The sequence below is a fragment of the Hylobates moloch genome, unplaced genomic scaffold, assembly GCF_009828535.3.
Source record: "Hylobates moloch isolate HMO894 unplaced genomic scaffold, HMol_V3 SCAFFOLD_8, whole genome shotgun sequence".
NCBI lineage: Eukaryota > Metazoa > Chordata > Mammalia > Primates > Hylobatidae > Hylobates > Hylobates moloch.
Genome location: NW_026652283.1, coordinates 7,185,367 through 7,211,606, shown reverse-complemented (window position 1 = coordinate 7,211,606; position 26,240 = coordinate 7,185,367). Strand labels below are relative to the sequence as shown.

Sequence of the window (26,240 nt, the reverse complement as noted above, 5' to 3'; positions counted from 1 at the left end):
GGATATATCTTTATTTTGAATCAATCAGGCACAAGGTAAATGAAATACAGACTCAATGTGCACTTTCTTGTTCTAAGCAATCATTTGATTCCTGCTATTTTAAACACTACAAATCATCATCATTACCTTTGTCAGTTTGGTCATTATAACAATTTTCATCCATATATTTTTGAGGCTTTTATTTACTTTTAAATTTTTTAGCTAAGTAAAAACCAAAAAATCAACAGTTGAGTTTTCAAGCAGGAAAGATCTTAAACATTTTAAGAGAGTAGTCACTGAATTATCAGGAACAAATACTAAAAGAAAGCAACCATATTACTACTTAACCCTTCAGTTTTCTTATCAAACTATCTTCGTCTCCATTCTTGGTCTCTTAAAACGTTGCGTTTGATTTTCCCGGTGATTGTCTTTGGGAGTTCTTGAACAAATTCCACCTAATTGACAGAAAAAAATGTAATGAGACACTTGATTCCATCCTTCCAATTGTCAGTGCAATAGGAGGGAGCTTGCATGGAACTCAGACTGAATTTTAAAGTCGAGATTATCTTAGCCTAAGCTCATTGAATTTCTTGGACACCAGAAACGTCTGTTTATGTAGGAAGGGTGACAGTGTAGCTCCATCTTATGGGCTTTTAGTGCAAATTCACTGAAATGCTTTGCCAGAAGAAAGTAATAATCCCTTTACCCCCTTGCTTTCCCCTAGTTCAAACTAGTCCTAGGCCTCTACTGCTCCCGAGAAATGGAGATTACAGCTAAATACAAAAAGAACAGTTCTTGTCTTTTCAGAGCTGGATCCTGGAGGTTTTGAGGAGATTTTTAGGGATAATTTGGAGTATATACAGTTTTCCCTTCTGCCCTGACTTGACCACAAAAATCCTCTTTTTGTTCTCTTCTCTCAAAATAAGACTATTGTATTTTAAAATGCCCTCAGCCTTTCTGAAAGTCAACAGTCACTGATTTAGTGAATTTAATGAGAAAATGTGAGTAGTTTTTTTTTTTTTTTTTTTTTTGAGACGGAGTCTCGCTCTGTCGCCCAGGCTGGAGTGCAGTGGTGCAATCTCGGCTCACTGCAAGCTCCGCCTCCCAGGTTCAGGCCATTCTCCTGCCTCAGCCTCTCCGAGTAGCTGGGACTACGGGCGCCCGCCACCACGCCCAGCTAATTTTTTTTTGTATTTTTTAGTAGAGACGGGGTTTCACCCTGGTCTCGATCTCCTGACCTCGTGATCCGCCCGCCTCGGCCTCCCAAAGTGCTGGGATTACAAGCGTGAGCCACCACGCCCGGCCAAATGTGAGTAGTTTTTAGGTTTAACTACTTTTTGACTGAAATGATGCTAAATGAAATAGAAATCTCATGCAGAGGATCAGTAATTATCAACCAGTTCCACGGTTAGAAGGAAACTACAGGGCCATCTTCATGTATTTACGTAGTGTTGTTCTTAAATCCTTCTTTGAAGAAGGTTTCAGGAAAGATTCCACAGTTTCTTTGGATATCATCTTCTTCTGAACATTAAATGAGGTCACTTGATACTTCAGGGCATGTACTTTGAATTTATAGGGGTATTAGGGATAAGAGTACTGAGATAGGTGAATCAAGTGCTGTCCCTAAAAACAAGGCACTTGGCAATTCTTTGCCACTGTGTTTTTCTCATACAGAATGGGACTAATTAGTCCTAGAAAGACTCTTAGTAGTGATTCAGTATTGCAGAGTTGATTAAAGGTTCTGGTTTATAATTCACTTATACTGTTCTAATATAAAACATTTTAAAGCAAAATTCTTAGGGTTAAACAAATTGAAAAGTGTCTTCTACCTATATAATGAGCTACTATAAAATCAAAATCCAGTAAAAGCTAATTCTAGCTTAGACCCTAGTTTGGTAACATCCAAACTTAACTTTTGGGCAAAGTACTTGCCTTTCTTGGATATTTGTAAGGTGCAGTTGATTTTTTCACATGATCCTGAAGCTCAAGAGTTAATTTCTCTGGGTTGTAGGACTTAAAGGGTGCAGCTAAGACAACAAAAGCTTTTACCACCTGCAACAGAAAAGTTAATTTATCTTGCTCATTTGTTTTTCAGACACATCAAGGATTTGCAACCAATGCTGAACACAGGTGCTTACTATTTGTTAATAACAGTTTGTGTGATGACTGCAAATGCCAGAGGCTACCTCTGAACAAAGCTTGGCTACAACTACAAAGTGAGGTTTTTCAGAATATTTTCAGGTAAATGGTTTATGAGTGCGAGGAGTGCAGCAGTTCAAGAAAGCTAAGTTCTATTTACTGATACATATGTATTTAACATTTCAATCAGACTGATCCTATTTATTACACAGACAGTCCTTGGTTTACGGATGACCACTTACTCCATTAAACCTATACCATTAGAAGCATGTAGCAGGGGGACAAATGGAGTTCCTAGAGAATATGTGGTTTCAAAGCAGTTTGGAGGGTCTCAATGGAGGAAGGACTGTGTATCCTGGGAGATCAAATCTCAGGAAGAGGCTGAGCGTGGTTCCTTACACCTATAACCCCAAGACTTTGGGAGGCTGAGGTAGAAGGATAGCTTCAGCCCCAGAGTTTGAAACCAGCCTGGTCAACATGGTGAGACCCCATCTCTACAAAGACTTAAAAAAAAATTAACCAGGGTGCAGTGGTGCACACCTGTAGTACTAGCAACCTGAGATCCTGAGGCAGGAGGATTGACTGAGCCCAGCAGTTTGAGAGGTTACAATGAGCTATAACTGCACCACAGCACTCCAGCCTGGGTGACAGAGCAAGTCTCCATCTCAAAAAACCAAAACAAAGCCAAAAACCAAAACCTGTCAGGAAGGATTGATCTATGTGAGGTCTTTTTTGCCTCATATTGTTTGCTTCTCCTTGAAATGCTGTTTAAAACCCACCAATTAGATAATTACTGAGGTTAGTAAGCATAATTTATATTATTTATTGTTCATACATTGATTCTAATTGGTGGTTACTTCTGTTCAGCTGAAATCATTTATATTGAGAGAATAAGAACATAGTGGCAGGAAGAAACTATTTTTGGGAATGGAATAGATGGAGAGTAGAGTGGGTACAGGAGGTAAGAGTATGGGATCCATAGTGTCACTACAGAGGCTCACTGGTGTGTGAAAGGGAGGTACAGATGTGGAACGATGCTGACAAATTGTTTTGAAATTCTGTCACTTGTGTCTGTAGAAACTTCCATAAGGAAAAGCAATTATGAAAACAGGGCTTCCTCCTAGAATTAAGGCTATTATTGTCGTTGCCACAGTTCCCTTTCCTTAGGTCTTTTTTTTTTTTTTTTTTTGAGATGGAGTCTTTCTCTGTCCCCCAGGCTGGAGTGCGGTGGCGCGATCTCGGCTCACCGCAACCTCCACCTCCTGGATTCACGCCATTCTCCTGCCTCAGCCTCCCGAGTAGCTGGGACCACAGGCGCCCACCAACACGCCCGGCTAATTTTTTTGTATTTTTTAGTAGAGACGGGGTTTCACCGTGTTAGCCAGGATGGTCTCGATCTCCTGACCTCGTGATCCACCCGCCTCGGCCTCCCAAAGTGCTGGGATTACAGGCTTGAGCCACCGCGCCCGGCCTCCTTAGGTCTTAAATAGGCTCATGAGACTTGTTTGGGAACCTGGCCACAATTTTCTTTCTTTCTTTCTTTTTCTTTGAGACAGAGTCTGTCTCTGTTGTCCAGGCTGGAGTACAGTGGTGCAAGCTTGGCTCACTGCAACCATTGCCTCCCAGGTTCAAGCAGTTCTCCTGCCTCAGCCTCCTAAGTAGCTGAGATTACAGGTGCCCGCCACCACGCCTGGCAAATTTTTCTATTTTTAGTAGAGACAAGGTTTCACCATGTTGGCCAGGCTGGTCTCGAACTCCTGACCTCAAGTGATCCACCCACCTTGGCCTCCCAAAGTGCCAGGATTACAGGCGTGAGCCACCATGCCCAGCCCACAATTTTCTATTTGTCTTGTTTCTGTGAGAAAATACATTCTGAATTCCATGACAGTTTTCCATTCAGTGAAATCTGTGGCTTTTGCCTATGCAGTATCTGTTCCTCCTTTTTAGTAACTAATTTTCCTATGGAGTGTTACCATAATTTCTCTCTGGTGGGACTGACACCAACACCTACTTCCAAGGATAGACATATGATCCAAGTCTGACCGATCAGCTTGTACCAGTCTCTGAACCACATTGGTTAGAGATATGATCTAAGGTAGGCAAATGAAGTCTTGAGAGTCTTGAAACAACTGAAAACAGAGCTGTATCCTTCCCTGAAGGGGTGGAGGGTTGCTAAGGTGTATACATCTGGAGTTGGTTGCTATCAAGTAGGAAGAATCTGATCAAATGGAGCCATAACAAAGAATAGCAGAGCCAAAAGTGAAGAGAGGCTAAACCTTGCCAACCTCACATGACACTTGGATGTGGCTGTACTTAAGTACTTGTCACTTACAAGAGCCAAATGCCTTTTTTTTTTTTTAACTTAAGGCAGTTTGAATTGTGTTTCTGTCACTTGCCATCAAAAGAATTCTAATACTGCCCCTTTGGGACACAACTTATTGTAAAGTTGGTTGCCTGATTTATATTTTGGCCAAGTGCATGCCTCATAATGAGAATTAATAGATTGACCACTCTTGGTTCAGCCTTTACAGTGGTCAAATGGACAGAACTTGAAAATATGACGTTGCTTCTTTAATGAATGACATTCATCTACCTCTCCTCGGATTTGATCTGGACTACTGACAACAGCCGATTCAACAACTGCTGGGTGCTCAATGAGTGCACTCTCCACTTCAAATGGCCCAATACGGTACCTGAAGAGGAAAAGAAGTTTTTGACCACCACATCCTCCAAGTTAGAGATCTCCCTCCCTGTCGAATTGTTACCTCTTCAGAGTGGCAAATGTACAAACCCAGAGGATATAATGACATCATCAGCTCTGCCGACAAACCAGAAATACCCATCACTGTCCATCACTCCTCTGTCTCCAGTGACATAAAAATCTCCTCTTATCGTGGCAGCAGTTTTCTGTGGATTGTCCTGGGAACCAAGGATGACATTTGGGGATTAGTCTGGTCAGAACAGAGATAGATATGGCACTCATTAAGTGACTAGTACATTACACATCCTACTTCTAAAGAAAATTAATTTTTTTTTTATTTTTTGAGACAGAGTCTCTCTCTGTTGCCTGGGCTGGAGGCTGCAGCCTTGACCTCCTGGGCTCTAGTGATCCTTTCACCTCAGCCTCCTGAGTAGCTGGGACCACAGGCATGTGCCACAACACCTGACTAATTGTATTATGTTTTTGTAGAGATGGGGTCTCACTATGTTGCCCAGGCTGGTCTTGAACTCTTGGGCTCAAGCCACCCTCCCACCTCGGCCTCCTAAACTGCTGAAATTATAGCCATGAGCCACTGTGACTGGCTGGAAATTAAATTTTTTTAAAAGATAGTTCCTAGTATAAAATACAGAAGGTCATAAAGAGTATAATAAAAAGCCCCTCTTCTACCTCTAGCACCCCCTAACTGCACCCTCATTCCAGCCTGTCCAGTTTTCCTTTCTGAGGATAACCACTGCAACTGGCTTATTACATTTGGAATTTCATCTTTACAGTACTCTTGGGTGACAGATGATAGTCTCCCCATTTTACAGTTGATGAAAGATTTTGTTGCTTGCCCAAGATTACATAGCAAGACATGGTGGAAATGAAATTTGAACCCAAGTCTGTATTAAGCATGACCAGCACTTTCTATCCTCATACCACATATTCAGAGAAGAAACAGAAGGGCCGTGTAGATTTGAGTCTGAGGGCAATTTCCCCTTCTTTGCCAGGTGGTAGAACATTGCCATTTTCATCTATAATCTGGAATGAAAGAAAAAATTGATGTTCTTAAAATTTTCTTTTCACAAAATGAAAGCAGCTTATGAATACTTGTACAATGAATAGCAGAAAAGGGAAACGTTCTCTCTCCTTTATTGAACCAGTCAGATATTTTCTCAACCTACCTGGACATCATAGGGCAGCATTCCTTTCCCCATTGAACCTGCTTTAATTTCTTGGCCTTTCTGATTGGCACAAATTATTCCCTATTGAGAGGACAAGCTTTGTATAAGTATACAAAAGTTTATATTCTGAAACTATATCATGGCAATGAAAATTAAGATTTGATTTTGACTGATTTTCCTGGTATGCAGGCACACCTTCTGAAATATATTATTTGAAACCAGTAGTTCTCAAAGTTGGGTGTGCATCAGAATCAAATTCGAGATTCTGGAGCATTGTTGAAACACAGATTGATGGGCTTTATCTCAGAGTTTCTGATTCATTAGGTGTGGAATGGGGTCTAAGAATTTGGCATTTCTACCAAATCTACCTAGATGATGTTGATGTTGCTTGGTTTGAGGGCCACACTTTGAAAACCACTCCTTGGACTCCGTTAAATGTGCCTTGGAATCAGTTTCCCATGGATGCTGTCAGAGGATTATTCCCAGCACAGTGGAAAGATGAGCTGCTCAGTTCTGAACCTCACCCACCCGCTAACGCTTCTGAGATTTATCCTGCATAAGGGGGAGGCAGGAATGATGGAATAATCATCATTCCCCTTCATCAAAACCTAACTGAGCAATCTGCAAGTTTTGGTAACTACTGGCAAGGTGTGGTATCCGGGGAAACTCTATAAAAATTTAGAGTGGGACGGGGGCACTTCAGGGGCTCAGTTGACAAACCTGGGGCAGAAAGGCCCCCACATATACTAAACATAAATGCCCTTTAGATATACCACTTCCGTCTGTCCGTAGCCCTCATATAGCTCCAACCCAGTTTGCGCCCTCCACTGCTCCAGCACTTCTGGGTTGAGTGGCTCCCCTCCAGTCAAGCAGTGCCGCAGACTCTTGAATTTATATCTGGAGAGACAGAGTTGCATGGGTCTTTTCAAGAGGAACCTGAGTGCTTTCACTGCAAGACAATTAGGACATTCAAGCAGCAAGCATAGCAGCTAGGAGAGGCAAGTCTTAGCAAAGTTCATTCAACAAATACTTGTTGGACACCTACTATGTTGCCAGACATTGTTCTAGGCATATGGGGGCACATTAGTGATTACAACAAAAATTCCTGACAGCTTTCATTTTAGCAGGTGGAGGAGAACTTAGCTATTAAAGATGTAAAAAGGCAGGAGAAAATGCTATTAATGATACTAAGTGCTTGTGATGAGCCACATGATATAACGGCTAATATTGACTGAGCAGTCGCTATGTTGTAAGGACTTTAGACGCATTCTTAGAATCCTCTCAACCCCTATTTACACATGAGGACACTGAGGCTCAGAGAGGTTAAAGAACTTGCCCAAAGCCTTCCATGTAATAAAGGACTGAGTTAATACTCATGAAACTCTGTACCAGGCACCTCCCACTTGTCAGGGTGATCTCACCAAGCATGTCACTTACATTAAATTCTCACCACAACCTTATGAGGGGGCTCTTAATCCTCTCTTATAGATAGAGTTGATGGAGGCTTAGCAAGGTTATCTTGAGTGTCCAAGGCACATGATTAGTAAGTAGCAGGGCCCTGCCTGTTTGACTTTGGAGCTTAGCTTTTAACCACGAGCCTTACTGGACACAGGTGAAAAAGCCTGGAACAGCCTGCTTCTCATACACTGAGGCCCCAAATGGGCCACAGGGTGTGGGTAGAATACAAATCATATGCATTCAAAATAATCATTGAATAGTCCCTGAATTACTCTTGAAACGTGAACAAGATGCTCATGTTTCAAAGGCCGTGACATAGGAGCAAAGGAGTTGACACTGACGAGGAAGAGAGAAGATCCATATTTGCTTTATTCTGTCTCGCACAGCACTTTCCCTCTTGGGCAACCACACTTCGGTGGCAAAAGAGGATGGACAAGCCTGTGCTACTTAATTTGCTCCTCTCTTCCTTTCTCTCCTCATGTACTGAGTTTGAATTAAACAAATATACATTACAACTCTACTGGATGTTCATATGGTTTGGCTAAATTGAATATGACCTTCAGGTCATAAACTTTGTTAGCTTTTCTTCAAAGCAGTATAAACGTGCTTTTCTTTCTTTCTTTTTTGAGAGTTGGTACTAAATGACAGTGTTTCTAAAAGAGTAGAACTAGAGGACAATTTTTTTTGACTGGGAGTTCTGGGACTATAGAGGTCTGGTTGTCCCTGGAAAAATGTCCAGTTGTCCTAGAGGATATTCCAGTGGTTCTTAGACTAGGGGACAGTTTTGCCCCCCAGAAGACATTAGGCAGTGTCTAGGGACATTTTTGATTTTCACAAATGGGGAGGAGGAGGTGCTACTGGCATCGAATAGAGTCTTGTGATGTTGCTCAATATTCTGTAATGCATACGACCGTCCCCCGACGGTAGAATTATTCGGTTCAAAATGTCAGTGGTGGTAAGACTGAGAAAGCCTGAGCTGAAAAAGGGAGATCTGTGATCCTGGATGGTAGCTGTTGTTTGTGGTTCAAATGGAGATTTTTGCACAAGTACCTCTTAAGGTCTTTTTGCACGAGCATCCGGTACACGGTGGGAGGACTGCACAGGGTCGTGATGGGATAAGTGGTAAGCGTCTGGATGATGGAGAAAGACACAGACGTCAGAAGTGGTCAATCAAAGGCCATGACTAGAGCTGATATCTATACCCTGTTATTTTCTTCCATTAATATGTGCCCGTCCCGTGGTCACTACTAGGAATAAGAAAACAGTGTTTATTACTTGTCACTAGCAACTGTGTATCTGTTGAGAATTTCCAATTACTGAAAAGAATGTATATATATTAATATTACAGTAACAGACATACACAATCTAATTCAACAAGTGAATTGCTTAATTTGAGAACAACCCAAAGTATGAACTGGTTTATTCGTCCTTAGGGCTACAAGTTACCTTTTATAGTGTAATCTTGTAATCTCCTGCCAATATATTCATGGATAGTATTGACTATGGATGTATAAGCTAACCTACTGGGACCTTTCCAGCTCCATTCCTATAAAATATATTAGTCTTTTTGAGTAAGTTGAATAAATGTAGAAATAAGCATTTTTTTGGCCTTTTCTTAATTTTTAAAAATTTGCTGAGTTCATTATGCCTCTGGTTTCTTAAATAAGATATGACCTAGGCATCTTAAATCTAGAGAAATACTAATGTTTTAGAGCTCCTCCTTCTGGAGAAGTTCCACTATGTCCCTTAATGTATTGACAATTTGTATTAGACTTAAGTATTTGGGAGAAGGCTCTCAAAATGTATGCCTGGGCTACCTGGATTATCATAGATAAAGTATAATGTTTGCTCAGTAAGTAAGCATTTCTACCATGTGTATCTGCTCCGTAGATTCTAATTATTTTTATAAAGTATAATGTATATACCTAAAAATAGCATAAATCTATAAAGGTTTTTAGAGCACTTAAAATACACACATATTTTTGTAAAATAAAAATATTCTTATTTTACAAACGTAGGTTTTGAAACTGCAAAGTTAACTTACCAACTTTAGGGCAGTTTGTAAACCTGATGTAGAGATCTCAGTTCTTAGGTTAGTGTACATTTATGTTAAGACCTTTTAACCAGGGATCCCCAACCCATAGGACAGACTGGTTTCTGTTTGTGGCCTAATAGGAACTGGGCCACACAACAGGAGGTGAGTGGTAGGGCAAGTGAGCGAAGCTTCATCTGTTTTTTTCGTTCTTTTTTTTCTGAAACGGAGTCTTGCTCTGTCACCCAGGCTGGAGTGCAGTAGTGTGATCTCGGCTCACTGCAACCTCTGCCTCCCAGGTTCAAGCAATTCTCTGCCTCAGCTTCCCAAGTAGCTGGGATTACAGGCGCCCACCACCATGCCTGGCTAATTATTTGTATTTTTAGTAGAGACAGGGTTTCACCATCTTGGCCAGGCTGGTCTTAAACTCCTGACCTCATGATCCACATGCCTCGGCCTCCCAAAGTGCTGGGATTATGCCTGCTTCATCTGTATTTATAGCCACTCCCCATTGCCCGAATTAGCGCCTGAGCTCTGCCTCCTGTCAGGTCAGTGGTGGCATTAGATTCTCATAGGAGCCTGAACCCTATTGTGAACTGTGCATGTGAGCGATCTAGGTTGTGTGCTCCGTAAGAGAATCTAATGCCTGGTGATCTGTCACTATCTCCCATCACCCCCAGATGGGACTGTCTAGTTGTAGGAAAACAATATCAGGGCTTCCACTGATTCTACATTATGGTGACTTGTATAATTATTTCATTATACATTACAATTTAATAATGATAGAAATAAAGCACACAATAAGTGTAATGCACTTAAATCATCCTGAAATTATCTCCCCACTCCCCCAAGTCCATGGAAAAATTGTCTTCCATGAAACGAGTCCCTGGTACCAAAAATGTTGCAGACTGCTGCCTTAAACCATCTTGTCAGACCAGTTAGCAAAATAACAGGTGAAGAGCTTTTATTCACACATAGGTATAGTTTGTATGTAATAATATGTATTTTGTTAAACTTAATAAATTTGTCATGGTTGAAAAATAATTGGCCTGAATCATATTTTTCTAAAGTCTAAAGAAATTGGAGTTATCTGATATCTCAATCTAACTGTCCCTGGTTGAGAAGGCAGGACATGCATGCCTGGTTTCCGGAAGAGTATTGGGTTCTGAGAACTAACAAAGTGAGAAGTATAGGCTGGGGGAGAATAAGAGGAGCTGCTCTCGGAGAAAGGCACCCCCACCTTTAATGTCCACTCCACACAAGAGTTCTGGTTTATCAGCTGTTATCTTTATTTCACTGAATCAGAAATGAAGTATTTGTTTAGACTTCAGACTCCTAATCTGTTATTTAGAACCAGTTTCTTAAGTAGCTACAGATTTAGCAACACTAGCAAATCCTGAGCTATTTGAGGCAGAAGTCTGGATTTCCTGCCTGAGAGTGTTGCAGTTGTTCCCCCTCCATTCTGTCAAATATGTTTCAAGCCAAGGCCCTTGAGACTTTGCTTCATATAAAGAAATGATTTCCAGAAGCCCAAGAAGCCTTGTATTCTGAGGAATAATTTCTTTGTGATTTTATGGGAAACCAGGAGGAGCTCTAAAGATCTATGTAGCTGGAGGACATGACTTACGTCTAGGAAGGTGTCAGTGTCAAACTGTGCCATTCGATGCACGAAAACACAGGCTCCACACAGCCAGGAAGAAAACACACTGCCAATGGCGGCCTTGACCCAGCCCGTGTCAGAAATATTCCATATGATATCTGAGGACTTCAAGTCCAGCCAATACCTAAATGATATGAAGAAGCAACGAAACAGACCAAAAATAAACAAAAATTACAAACTGGTATCTTTCGGGGTGACTTTGCCCCAGTATCTTAAGGGCTACAGAGAAGGGTCACAAGAAGCCCCAGGCAAGGTGATAGATTCTACGTCTACTCTTCTTAAGGGCATTTTCAGAATCCCAGGTGGTCTGAGAGTACAGTGGGAGGCTGGGTGTGGCATGATTTTTTGAGTTTGTCCATTGATGCCACAAATACTTGTTAAGCCAAAATATGCTAGGCATTGTTCTACAGCAGTGAGCAAGGTAGACCAAATCTCTGCTCTTATTTTAGGGTGACAGATAGTGAATAAATATACAATAAAGTGAGTTAAGTATATTAATAAATCTCATTATTTCAAGTAGTATAAATGCCATGAGGAAAATAAAATAGGATAATGTGACAATGGTAGGATAGCCTCTTGGCCTTTCTGGGTAGGCCTTCCTGGCAATGAGAAAAGGGAGCCAGACATGCTGTTAAGGGATTAATTAAGGTCGATTCTTAAGCTCTTGCTTAATCAGCTGGTTAGATGCTGCCATTTACTGAGCTAGGTTGGGCAGGGCCAGCAAGAGTTCTGTTTTGTAGCTATTATATTGGCAATATCTTATAGCAATTCAAGGAGAAGTATCAGTTAGTTGGATACACATATTGGCAGCTTTGGGGGAGTTCACAAAAAACAAACTGAATTTTCTTCCCTACCTTCCACAGAGGGTGAACCCAATGCCGAGGCTGCTCTGAGAGTGCTGGGCCATTTTAGGACAGCCTGTGGTCCCACTGGTGAAATAAATGGTCATTGGTTCTTGACTTCCTGTTTCCACACAGCTGTGCTCTTCAGAGGCGAATCTGCAAAATATGGACCCCAAGATGGTGGTGGAAGATGGCAGACCAGTTTAACTCTGATATTTCTTCTGCTCAACTACTTATGCCCTCTTGCTACCAGAAGATAGTTAACAGAACTGAACCTAATCCAAAGCTTTCCTGAGAGGAATTCCTCAAGAAATCTTAGCGGGACTTTGAAGATCAGTGCTAAGATTTAACAGCCCAGTTCTTCTTTTTTTAAGCTTCATCTCCCTATAAGGTAAAGAAATAGCCAAGATAACTTTCAATATTAATAACAAAAGACATGCATTTTATGTATCGTAATATTTTTTTTCCAAGTGTGTTTCAAAAAAAAAAAAATCTGTGAGTTTTTAAAAATCAGTATTGAATCTTCATACATTGCTATTAATGTTTCAGGAGTTTTTATTATTTAAAGGAAGATCTTTTGGCATTTGAATCAAGCTTTTAAATAATTTTTGTTCAGTATCTTTGATATCTGCGGCAGACGCAACTAGTTGCTTACCAAATAGCTGTCTTCTTCTTCCTTGCACTCATAGAACTGATTTTGTTCAAGTATCAGGCAATCAAGTGCTTCAGGGGGGACTGTTCCTATATAGCTCCTAGGGGCAAATCTTGATTAATCTAAGCCAGTCACTGTCATTCCTTTGCTTTAAGATTGGGCACATGATGCAGTTATGGACAATGAGATGTAAGGCTTTAATGGAATACATTTTCTTGTTCTAAAAAGAGTCATACGGAAGAGATGCAGCCTTCTTCCCCTGCCCATCCTGTTTTACAGCCTTTGAGTATTGTTGTGCAAGTACAGGATATCTGGAGCTACCCTGGTCATCTTGGATGTATACTGAGGGTGGTGTGATAGGAAGAAGAATGAATCTGGGTCCATGTTAATTTCATTGACCCACTGAATTCACTAAACTGATAACAATCTCTGTGTACGATTGTCTGCAAAGATCGCTCCATGATTCCTTCCATCCCTGTATAAAAATTCTTAGATATTGTATTAGTTATCCATCACTGAGTAACAAATCATCCTTGTATGCCATTCCCTCATTGTAGGGCAGAGTTTATGTCCTCTCTCTTTGAATCTGAGGTGGTCTCATGACTTGTTTTCATTAATACACTGTGGCACAAGTTCTGGGACTTCTCAGCCTAGGCCTCAAGAAGCTTCATAGTTTTCATTTTCCCTGAGGAGTAACTTAGCCACCATATAAAGATGTTTAGACTGTCTTGCTGGAGGGAGAGGCTCTGTGCAGGAAAACTGAGGTGCTTCAGCTGGCAGCCAGCCTGACTTAAAGGTGAACCCACCTTGGATACGCACGCCCCAGTCATGCTGATGTGGAGCACAGACCAGCTGCCTCTGCTGAGCCCTATGCGAATTTCTGACCCATGGACTCAGGAGCAAATAAAATAACTGCTGGTTACACCACTAAGTGCTGGGATGGTTTATTACTCAGTGATGAATAACTGGTACAGTATCTGAGAATTTTTGAGACTGGTGTATCATATCTTTATTTTTATTTTATTTATTTATTTATTTTTTGCAATGGAGTCTCACTCTGTCGCCCAGGCTGGAGTGCAGTGTCATGATTTCGCCTCACTACAACCTCTACTTCCCAGATTCAAGCAATTCTTCTGCCTCAGCCTCCCAAGTAGCTGAGACTACAGACAATGCACCACCACACCTGGCTAATTTTTATATTTTTAGTACAAATGGGGTGTTACCAAGTTGGCCAGGCTGGTCTCGAACTCCTGATCTCAGATGATCCACCTGCCTCAGCCTCTCAAAGTGCTGGGATTACAGGCGTGAGCCACCACACCTGGCTGGTGTATCACATTTTTAATTTCTCTGGTTGAAGGGAACAGGGTTAAAGATGCTGTTTTAATTAATCTTGATGGTGAATGAGTGACATTGTCACTGAAACGGTAAAAACAGTGAGGATTTTTTTTTTTTTTTGAGACGGAGTTTTACTCTGTCACACAAGCTGGAGTACAGTGGCATAATCTCGGCTGACTGCAACCTCCACCTCCCAGGTTCAAGCAATCCTCCCACCTCAGCCTCCCTAGCAGCTGAGACTACAGGCGTGTGCCCCCATGCCCAGCTAATTTTTGTATTGTTAGTAGAGATGAGGTTTCACCATGTTGGCCAGACTGGTCTCGAACTCCTGACGTTATGTGATCTGCCTGCCTTGGGATCCCAAAGCACTGGGATTACAGGCATGAGCCACCACCCCCAGCCAACAGTGAGTATTGTTTAAAAATAGTTTCATAAAATATTAACATGGTTTTCTTAGTAACTTGCTTCCTCTCCTTAAAATAGAAAAAGATCATTCATTCAACTATATTGATTTTCTTTTCAATGTATGTATAGAGTGAAGTTGATATGTGTTGGGCTAGAGAGGGGCATTTCTTCACAGAATCTAATACCTGTGGGGAGACCTCTTATGTTTAAACATTTCTCAATCCAGTATGGAAACCTTTTGATAGAAGGCATATATCTATCTATCTATCTATCTATCTATCTATCTATCTATCTACCTATCTATGAATCTATCATCTATCAATCATCATCTATCTATCATCTATCTACCTACCTATCTTTCATCTATCCATCCATCCATCTGTCTACCTACCTATCTACCTACCTACCTACTTATCTATCTATCTTTCATCTATCCATCTATCTATCTAAAAGAAAAAACATCTCAATCTGTGAGTGACAGGAAGATTTTCAAGCAGTGATTCCATTATCTGACTTCCTTTCCTTGAATACCTGAGTTCTGAGTTATGCCTGTCCAGGTTTCAGAGCTAATTATATACTAATAACTTCTTGCTTTGTATCTTTGCCTCTTGTCCCTGAGACTCATGTATCTACTACCTGCTAGACATTTGAATGTTCACAGACCCTTCGATCTTGTATGTCCAACTCTAAACTTATTATGTTAACCTCATCTACTGGCTCTTTCTCCAACTGATGGTACCCACCCACTAATCACGTAAGTCAAAAAGCAGCTCAGCCTTGACTCCTTCTTCTTTCGTCTTCCACATCCAATACTCTCCAAGTCCTGCTAGTTGTTTAGTTTGTTTCCTTTCCTCCACCCTATTCATCAGAGCTCAGATTTAGTTTTTTATTATCTCTGCCCTAGATGAGGCTCAAAAATGGCCTCTCTGATTCCAGTTTCTTCCTCCTCAAACTAATCCTCTACATATTTGCCAGATAAATCTATTTAAAATCCAAACCTGACCTTAGCACTTCCCTTCTTAAAACCCATCAATGGCTTCCCTTGTTTACAGGGTCAGTTTTAAGATTTAGCACGGCATGTGAGATCTCTCATACTCTGGCCTCTGTTTGCTCTTCCAGGCTTCACTCTGACTCCATAATTTTATTCTCTAGCTAAACCAAACTGCTTGTAGTCCATTCCCTGCACACTTTAGGGTATTTTTTTTCCTTCCTTATCTTTGGTCATGCTGTTCCCGTGCTTGGAACACCATCTTGAACCCCTCATGATCAGAATCCAGAGTCCTGGACCCCACAGGACAGGGTCCTTTGTACTAGGACAGAAAAAGAGAAATATCAGTCTGGCTTATAATTTTGACCTTTTCCCTTATCCCATTATGAATATTCTGGAAAGTGTTAATGGACTTCTATACTTGGGAGGCAGAAAGAGGGCAAGAAGCCTTAAAATGAACTTACTGAATAAAAGATCAATTCTAACAATGGAAAATTAGCCCACATTATTGCTGTGTGTAGTCTTCTGAAAAACTAGCCAACTGTTGGCAATGAGACGGCTATCCCTTCCCTAGTTTTTAGAGAAACAGTCCATGGCCTTTTTGGAGTTATGACCCTCCAAAGTCATTTGTTTAAATGAGGATTTTTTCCATCTTGAAAACCACTCCCAAAGTGTGCAAATTTCAATTTGAAATCCATATGAATTTAAAGTCCTTTATCTGTTGTAAATTTTGTGGCATCTTTAAGGTTTCTTGGGGACTCAATAGATTATTGCAAAGTTGTTTAGGACAGGAGTCTCTGAAGTGGAAGTGCTTGCTGCTCAGGGAGTGTGCAAGGCAACTGGGGTAGAGAAGAAAAAAGAAGAATTGCAAATTACATGTTTTTTGTTTTTTGGACAGGGTCTCTGTCGCTCAGGCTAGAGTGCAGTGGCACAATTGTATTGTTTTACTCATCCTCTAAAATTTTTATTTTTGGTATTTGTATAATGCACAAAAGTACATGTATATAATTTATAAATAAATGCATGTATTGGGGGTATGTTAAAAAATATGTTACTAGTAGAGATGCATATTCAAATAATATAAATACCATTACCTTAGGAATCACTACACTGTTGACTGGCTTTGTTAACTTGAAAATAATAATGATAGCAGTTATAATTACTATGATATTTATGGAATAATTACTCTGTGCCAGGTATTAAGTTAAGAATTTTACATGTTTTATCACATTTGATCCTTCTGCAACCCCATGAGGTAGATACTATCATTATCTCCATTTTATAGATAAGATAAAGAGTTTCAGCAATGTTAATTGACTTATCCAAGGTTACACAACTTATAAAAGACACAAGCGGTATTCACTGGTGTGGCCCTTGGGAAAGAATTTTGAGATTGGCCAATAGTATTTGGTTTATATTAATTAGTAAGATAAAATTTCATTCTAACAAATAAAACTACCCTATTATTCAGCAGGGTTTACATGTCTTCTCTTTCTATAAACTTCTCTGGAAGAATTTTTTTTAAACATAAGCTATTCAACACCTCTTTGAAGGATAATACCATTAATTAACATTTTACTCATTTTTTTACAGCTTAAAAAACACTTTCTCACATATCCTTTTAATTTATCCTCAAAACAACACTTGAGATAAGTACAGTATAATTATTCCCATTTTACATATGAGGAAAACTGCAGTTGTGATCTCTTTTGTTCATTCGTTTATAAATATGAAGCACGATTTATGTGTTAGAAACTAGAGATAGGAAGATCAACCAAACAAAGTCTCTGCTTTCTTAGAACTTATGGTTTAGGGCAGGGGTTGCCAAACATTTTCTGTAAAGGAGCAGATAGCAAGTATCTCAGGCTTTGTGGGCCATACAGTTTCCATTGTAACTACTCCACTCTGCTGTTGTTACGTAGACAACATGTAAATAAATGAGCATGGATGCAGTCCAATAAAACTTTATTTACAAAAACAGAGCCAGGCATAGTAGCTTACACCTGTAATCTCAGCTCTTTAGGAGGCTGAGGCAGGTGGGTCACTTTGAGGTCAGGAGTTCGAGACCAATCTGACCAACATGGCGAAACTCCCTCTCTACTAAAAATACAAAAATGAACCAAGCATGGTGGCCGGTGCCTGTAATCCCAGCTACTCAGGAGGCTGAGGTGGGAGATTCACTTGAACCCAGAGGTGGAGGTTGCAGTGAGCCGAGATCACACCACTGTACTCCAGCTTGGGTGACAAAGCCAGACCCAATCTCAAAAAACAAAACAAAACAAAAACAAAAACAAAAAAACCAGAAACAAGCAAACAACAACAACAACAAAAGTGGCAGGCCTGAATTTGCCAAACCCTACTCTAGAGGAGAAAAAAAAGACTCTACATAAGGGAATGGATGAATGGACATGATAATTCAGATGGTGATGAGTAATATGAAGAAAACAGGAGGACGATGTAATAGGGTGGCTTGTAGTTCTATTCTAGGTAGTGTGGTCAAGGAAAGCTTCTTAGGATAAAGTATTGAGTCAAAATATGACAAGAAGGAGCCACTCATGAAAAGGGATAAGAAGAGCACTCCAGGCAGAAGAAATAATAGGAGCTGAGGTAGGGCATGTTTGAGGAAGAAAACGGAGAGTAGTGGGAGATGTGGTCCAGCTTTAAGCAAGGGCCAAACCACGCAGGATACTCATCATAGACCATAGTGGAAAGCAGGAGCGTGGAGGCAGAGCTACGTCCCTTTCTTCTACCCTTAAATCCATTTATTAGGTAATATTTTTCTTTTTCTTTTCTTTTCTTTTTTTTTTTTTTGAGACGAAATTTCACTCTGTCACCTAGGCTGGAGTGCAGTGGTATAAACTCAGTTCACTGCAAACTCCGCCTCCCAAGTTGAAGCGATTCTCATGCGTCAGCCTCCTGAGTAGTTAGGATTATAGGCAGGCACCACCAGGCCCAGCTAATTTTTGTATTTTTAGTAGAGACGGGGTTTCACCATGTTGGCCAGGCTGGTCTTGAACTCCTGACCTCAAGTGATTCGCCTACCTCAGCCTCCCAAAGTGCTGGGATTACAGGTGTGAACCAACACACCCGGCTATTAGGTAATTCTTTTCTGAGTAAGAGCCCAGATCAACTCACAGTGTTCCTGAGTCCTTAGAGGCAAAGAGATTCCAAGATGTAGCTATAATTTGTGTTGTTGCCAGCAGTGTAGATTGGCTGGGAAAAATACTCACTGAAATAACTCCTGGAAGCTGAGCCACCCGTTCCGGCTTTGTGGAGACACCAGGAGTTTTGTCTTAAGGTCAGGACACTCCAATGCAATGGACTCCACCGCTGGGGCCACCTCCTCACTGGCCACAATGCACTTGGCCTTGGATGCTCGCATCCGGTAGAGGATGTCTTTTGCTGTCAGCTGGATTGTTCCCGGCATGAAGACGATCCCTGGGAAGGACAGAGGGCCCTGCACTGAACAGAACTGCTGTCCATTGCGGAAGACTTGGGCTTTGTGCCTCAGTGAGGAGAAGCATCACAATCCATTCTTCAGCTACCTCAGCTACCTCTGCCTTGATCTCCAAGGATATTGCACAGGACCCTGATCCCTGAGAGATCCCTTGGAGCACTGGCTTCAGAGTTTGACAGACCATGGGTCTAATCCTGCCCTTGCAATTTACAAGCTTTGTGACCTTGATCTCTCTGTGCCTTTCTTTCCTTATCTGTAAAATGGGACTAACAATATTAAGTGTCTGGAATATAGTAGACATTATAATGGTGGGCCATTACTATGTAACATTTTAACGTCACGTTTGAATCATTATTGTGTACCACTTAAATAGCACTTTACAGCTTATAACACATTTCATGAACACTATCTCATTCAATTCTCTAAACCAATGGTCTCCTGCCAGGCGCGGTGGCTCAGGCCTGTAATCCCAGCACTTTGGGAGGCGAGGGCGGTAGATTGCTTAATCAAGCCCAGGAGTTCGAGACCACCCCGGGCAACATGGCGAAACCCCGTCTGTACTAAAAATACAAAAATTAGCCAGGTGTGGTGGCGCATGCCTATAGTCCCAGCTACTCAGGAGGCCTACGCAGGAGAATCACTTGAACCCTGGAGACGGAAGCTGCAGTGAGCCAAGATCTTACCACTGTATGCTAGCCTTAGTGACAGAGTGAGACTCTGTCTCAAACAAACAAACAAAGGAAAAAAAGGAGTGGCCTCCAAAGTGAGTTTTTCAACAATCCATTGGGACTAAGAAATGAAAATAGAAATTTGAAAAATTATTGGCTGGGCATGGTGGCTCACACCTGTAATCCCAGTGCATTCGGCGGCCAAGGCAGGAGGGTCACTTGAGCCCAGGAGTTTGAGACCAGCCTGGGCAACATAGTGAGATTCCATCCCCGTTTAATTTTTAAAATAATATTTAAAATGTTAAAGAATTAGAAATTATTGAGAAACTACAATTCTTTTAATGCTTTTATCTCATTTTTGTATGTTTCATAATATACATACTCTATTAGTGCAGTAGAAGCACGTAAGAAGCTATACCCAGATGGGAAGATGTGTATCCTAAACATTTTTATTGATAGATTATACAATCAAAAATGCCTAGAGACTACTGTTTTAAGCAACCCTGGCAGGTCCATGTGGTTGTGCCCATTGATGGAATGTGAGATTTGGTCAGAGCTGGTGAGTGGCGGAGCCAGCCCTCTTCTCTATGGATTCCAGTGGTCTGGCATCATCAAGGTTTCCTAGACTACTTTGGCAATGCTTAGTTTGTCTCACCTCCTCATTTCATCCTAAACACTGGCTGGAGATGTCTGATTTTAAAGTACCAGTTCATTCTGGGAAGAACATACATGGCCGAATTAGATGAAAGAGAGAAGTTTGTACTTTCTAAAGTGAATTATTGAGAACAAGAAGTGGAGTGTATATAAAGTGATACAGATAATCACTACTGTTTATTGAGCACTTATTACGTGCCTGGTATCTCACTTAAAATTTATCCCAGTATATAAATAATAACTTGCCCAAGGGTCACAAAGTCAACAAGTGGCAAAGGATAGAAAAGATTCAAAGATACATTTCCCAAACTCCCAAGACCTGTGCTATATGCCAAACTACTCATTTCTTGGTGAGTTCCCTGAAGTTTGCTAAATACAAAAATGTGGAGTTGAATTGCTAGGAAGGAGATTTTATTTTATGAATATATTTTAAAAGCTTTTAAATATCATGCCTTCTTGAGAAAGTGAATAAATGCATAAGGATAAGGAAGCTGATTAAGAAAACACCTTAGAGTATTGATTAAGAAAACACCTTAGAGTATTTGCTCAATATAAAAATTTAAGATTATTTATTTTACAAACCACTTGTTCTTAGTGACTTACAAATAATTGATACCCTTGGTAGATTGGTGATATGAATGTACTCAATGGGTAGACCTCTAAATTCAGGGTTGGGAGAAGTTTTCTTCTAGTGGATTTCAGATAGCATATATCTTAGGCTTTACTGCATACACTTTACAGCAAAAAAACAAAATATTTTGCTATGTGGTATAGTACAAACAATTTCAATATTCTCATTGAAGATTTAATAATTCTGAGTTAGAAAATATAATCTCACCTCCTTGCTTTACATTTAATTTAGTGTTTTATGTTAGCCATTCAGCTTGTCTGTTTAGTTTTCATTATTATTTTATACATGTCATAACTTATGTTAAGCAATATTACATATTTTTTATAACAAATCACCTTTAATCTACTCTCAACCCATAATTGGTTTAACATTTGCAAGTTGTTTTTAGTGAATGCAAAAAGAATTTTCTATAAACAAATTTTACATAATGCTGTTTTTATTTAATATTGGCAGAAAGATCGTTTTCAACAGCACTATGAAATCTTTGTAATTATCATTTTAGTGGTATTTCAAGTTGAGTTACCATAATTTTAATCACTTATACACACACACCTCAACTAAACTTAGTCTCACCTATTATAATTCAGTCATTACTATTTAGTTGTTTCCAAATTTTTATTATTATTAATAACATTGCAACAAACATCTTTGTGTTCTTTACTGTATTCTATCCTTTGATGTTCTTATTTATTTTTAATTGACTTATAAACATTTATGTCATGTTTTAGAGCAGGAAGTGGAAAACTTTTTCAATAAAGGCCCAGATAGCAAATATTTTAGGCTTTGCGGGCCATAGTATCTCCATCTCAATGAGGATTTCTGCTGTTGTGAAACAAAGGGAACCATAGACAGTATATAAATAAATGAGCATGGCTGTATTCCATTAAAATTACTTATGTAAATAGATGCCCAACCAACAGGCCATGGCTTGCTAACTCCTGTCCTGGAGTGCAAAAAATCCTGTTGGAATTTTTATTTGAGGGTAAATTATAAATTACTACTTTGGGAGAAAGTGTGTCACGGAATACACTAGTTAATCTGAAAAAAAGGTAGAGATTTTTCAACTGGGATGTGCCAATCATATTCTTACAAGTCCTGATGTATAAATACTTTTTCTTCTTCTTGTATTTTTTTTTGTTAGGGAGAATCCGAATATATTCAGAGAAGTTAATTTTGGATCATCTGGATGAACATGTCCTAGATACACTGCAAAGAGATGTTGTACCCAAATTTGATTCTATAGAGCTTTGTTTTTAAATCCCAATTGCATAGCTTTCTAGCTGTGACTGAATAGAATAGCTTTCTAATTGTGATTTTTGGCAAGCTTTTGTTTGTTTGTTTGTTTGTTTTTGAGACGGAGTCCTGCACTGTTGCCCATGCTGGAGTGCAATGGCAAGATCTCAGCTCACTGAAACCTCCACCTCCCGGGTTCATGTGATTCTCCTGCCTCAGCCTCCCAAGTAGCTGGGATTACAGGCACACACCACCACACCTGGGTAATTTTTTGTGTTTTTAGTAGAGACGGGGTTTCACTATGTTGGCCAGACTGGTCTGGAACTCCTGACCTCGTGATCCACCCGCCTCGTCCTCCCAAAGTGCTGGGCTTACAGGCGTGAGCCACCACGCACGGCAAGCTTCTTAACCTGAGCCTTGGTTTCTTCTTCTGCAAAATGGTTATCACACTAATACCTCCCTCTTAGTGTTATTGTTATTATTATATCATGATTGCCTTAACTCTTCCTTTTTTTTTGTCTTCTGTATACATAGCTTTAATCAGAGCTAACATTTCAGAAAACCCTTGAGTTTCAGTCTCTCTATGTTTCTGTGTGATTTAGAATGCTAATATTGGCACTGACCTGTTCGTATGCAAGCTACATTGACCAGCCACCACTCAGGGATTCGGGGCAGAATCACGGCCACACGGTCTCCTCTCTGCAGGCCACAGGGCTTGGTGAGCACGTTGGCAGCTTTTCGGGACAAGGAGCCCAGTTCTCTGAAGCTCCATTTTACCTCATCCCCTTTGCCATTCACCCACCACAGGGCTGGGTTAGCTGGTCTCTCCCCTGTCTGACCAGGGACACATGGAAAAGAGAGGGGCAGGTTTACATGACTGATTACTCTTACATGTGGCATCTGCTGTTTTCCCCCTTTGGCACTGGTTCTGGTGCATTCTGCTAACAGCGCTCTGAGTTCGTCTTTGAGGGAACTGCCCCTCTCCTATTGAACACAGCCTTGAAAAGAGAATCCCTCAGGTTGCTTTTACCCTTCCCCGAGCAGTAGGTGGGCATTTGACCAAAGTTGGGCCAATCAGACCTTCTCTCTCTGGACTTTCTGGTTTTCTGAGAGGAATCAAAAGATAGAAAATGGTTGGTACAAAACTTGTCTATGGGTTGTTGGTGCTTATGCAACCTCAGAGAGCTGTCCTGATTCCTGTCCTCATTGAGATGGACTCTCCAGCTTCCAGCCCAATTTTGTGAGCTCTCCCATATTCCTTGAATAAATTTCTTTCTTGCTTAAATTAGATTCTTTCCCATCCAAATAACCTGAATGGATCTACTAAGTTTGATTGGGAACCAGACATCTCTTTGTACCCTAAGGCTGAGGTGTGGTTTTCACAAGTCACAAGGAGCAGGGTCGAGGGAGGCATCAATTGATTGACTTCTAGAGGAAACTTCTTCCCCATCATTCTACAAAGTGAGTCATCTGTACTGCAAAACCTCTTTGCCTTATGTATTACCTGGAAAAAAAATTACTCTCCCTTCTTTCCCCTATCTGGAATGCTTCTTTTATCTTCTCTAGCTGGCAAATGCGTAAAAGCCCTGTTGACATGTCAGTTCGTCTGTGAGCTTTTCTTAGACTTCTCTTTGTTTCTCCACTGACTTCTCTGTGTTCCTTCATCATTGTGCTCATACTCCAGACGACTCCAATTTATTATATGGCAGATGTGTCTCTTCCCTATGGATGTAACCTCTGTAAAGATCAGGGACTCGGTTTATGTTCTACTGGGCCTGCGTGGCCTTGGATAAGTAGCTTAGCTTCTATGAGGTCAAGTTCCTCATCTGCAAACCCCAGGTTGTTATGGGGATTTGGTGAAATAATATAGGTCAGTATTTCTCAATCTTTAGTCATTTAAGTATCACTGTTTCTGTCAGCTCCGTCTGCACCTGCACTATTCTTCTTTATTTTGTATACTTCTCTACGCTGACTCACTTTTTACTTTGTATGTGTATACATTTACTTAAGAAGGAATATACATTTAATCAGCACCATTATTGGACAATTATTACCACTTGCTAAAAAATAGGTTATTGAAAAATAAATATGCTGAAAACAAAACTATGCCATTAAATTTTATCTAGAGATGATTAGCTTCTACCTGTGGTCTTTATTCAAGAGAGTGTTTAGCAAGTGTTAAGTGCTAAAGACACAATGGCTTTCAAGGAAGGCTTTCCCCCTGTATTTAACAGGAAGAATTGATTCAATGTTATTTAATACTTTGTCTGTCTAGTACCTAACATCATGTTCCCATCCATGGGTCCTGCAGTGCATTTTGATAAGCACTGCTAGGTTAAGTGTTTAGCTCAGTGCCTGGCATGGGGTGAGGATCAGTACACAGAGACCTCATCCTGAGGCTGCACTGTAAACATTGCATAAGGGCTGCTTGCTTTATTCTTGTCGACCTCCAATTCTCTCCTAATTGCTCCAATGATAGCTGTATTCATAAAACCAAAACTCAATTTACTACTTTTTCGATAAGCCTGTGACCAACTTGAAAACAAAGCACTGTTGTGTGGGGCTTGGAGAAAAGAGAAGGAAAAGAGGCATAACTCTGTGAGGAACGACCATGGGGATGGGAGATAGAGAAGGCTCCAGAGCCACCCAGCCATTTGTGGCTGAGGATCTAAGATCTTCCCTGGGGAGAGGGGAGGGCAATTGGAAAACAAACAAAGGAAACCAAGAGGGTGACAGAGTGCATTGGAATTAAGTGGTAGACCACAGAACAAGGAAATGGAAGACTGAGAGATAAGGGGACACCAAGCATCTACTGGAAGCCCATCATCATATACCTTCTCCTTTTGGGACCACTGGTCCAGCACGTCTGCAGCAAAGTTAAAGTTTTTAGGCAATGGCTTGTTACAGCGATTTATGGCTTCAAAGTCAGCAAGAGTCAGAGGCATCCAAAGCTGGTGATCTTTGTGAAAGTGTCGGCCAGGTGGCTTGGTGAGCCAGATGAATCTAAATGTCTGGTAGCGGAAAAAAATCTTCATGGTTCCCAAAGGACTTTGTCTACTGCTATGGACACAGAAGTACTACCTGTACGGAGAGATGGATAGAGAGTATCAGTTTCTTGATGCTCTGTGGTGAGACTGGGAGGTGGATTTGTGGCTGTGTGTCCTTGGCAAGTTGGGGAACACCTGAAAAACACCTCATCAGAGCTGCTGCCTTAGCCACTTACTGGTCTCCTGCCACTGGACTCTTCCTCTTCATTCTGTCTGTGACCAGATGAGTCTAAAAAGCTCCTTAACTACAGAATTGTCAGACTCCCGTCTTCTGTTCCTGTCTTCTCCCCAACCAAACAACAGACAATAGAAACTTTGCTGTCTGGATTGGCATTCAGAGCCTCCTTTCGTCTGCTTTATACACTGTTCTGTGTCTGCTAACTCCTCTACTTGAATTTCCTCTTCCAGTAGAGGAGGCCCGTTAACTTGCCATGAATGTCTATTTCCCCCACTAAGCATTGGCCTGTCATTTCCCTGGCTCCTGATTACCCTGTTCTCCTCTCCCCTTCAACTTTCCATTGTGATTGCTTGGAAACCTGGGTTTAAGTCCTGGTTCAGCCACTTTCTGGCTGTAGGATTTTAGGCAAGTTACTTATCTTCCTGCACCTCAATTTTCTCATCTGTAAAATAGGGGAAAATATAGTATCTCCCTCCTATGGTTATTGTGAGGATTTAATAAGATAATGTGTATAAAATGCCTAGCTCGTTAAAGGTGACTTCGAAGTGTTAATTGCTACTGTTGTTTTTTTGTTTTTTGTTTGTTTGTTGTTTCTTATTAAGAAACAGGGTCTTGCTCTTTCACCCAGGCTGGCGCACTCACAGGTTACTGAAGCCTCAAACTCCTGGGCTTAAGCAATCCCCCTGACTAAGCGTCCTGAGCAGCTAGGACTACAGGTGCCACACCACCATGCCTAGCTAATTTTTTTTTTTTTTTCTGTAGAGATATGGCCTCACTATGTCACCCAGGCTGGCTTGCCTCCAACTCCTAGCCTCAAGTAATCTTCCTGTCTTGGCCTCCCAAAGTGCTGGGATTGTAGGTATGAGCCACTGCACCCAGCCAACTACTGCTGTTAAGATTATTTTCCTTAATATTATTGTGGCATAGTTTTATTTAAAAAAATCCTACCATATGAACCAGAAGACCTGGATTTTATTCTTTTTCAAAAACTGCTTTT

General features: G+C 40.8%; 1 protein-coding gene across 1 annotated transcript; it reads right to left on the bottom strand.

The window, feature by feature from the left end:
- On the bottom strand, positions 1-25,301 carry ACSM4 (acyl-CoA synthetase medium chain family member 4). Its single transcript, XM_032159002.2, has 13 exons — positions 24,853-25,301; positions 22,642-22,852; positions 18,606-18,813; positions 12,008-12,151; positions 11,121-11,277; positions 8,512-8,591; positions 6,777-6,900; positions 6,004-6,084; positions 5,759-5,860; positions 4,910-5,037; positions 4,712-4,811; positions 1,912-2,031; positions 1-434 (listed from the first exon to the last, which is right to left on the bottom strand). The coding sequence occupies exons 1-13, from the start codon at positions 25,051-25,053 to the stop codon at positions 348-350; spliced, it is 1,743 nt and encodes a 580-aa protein (XP_032014893.1). The 5' UTR covers positions 25,054-25,301; the 3' UTR covers positions 1-347.
- Between the last annotated feature and the right edge of the window lie 939 nt (positions 25,302-26,240).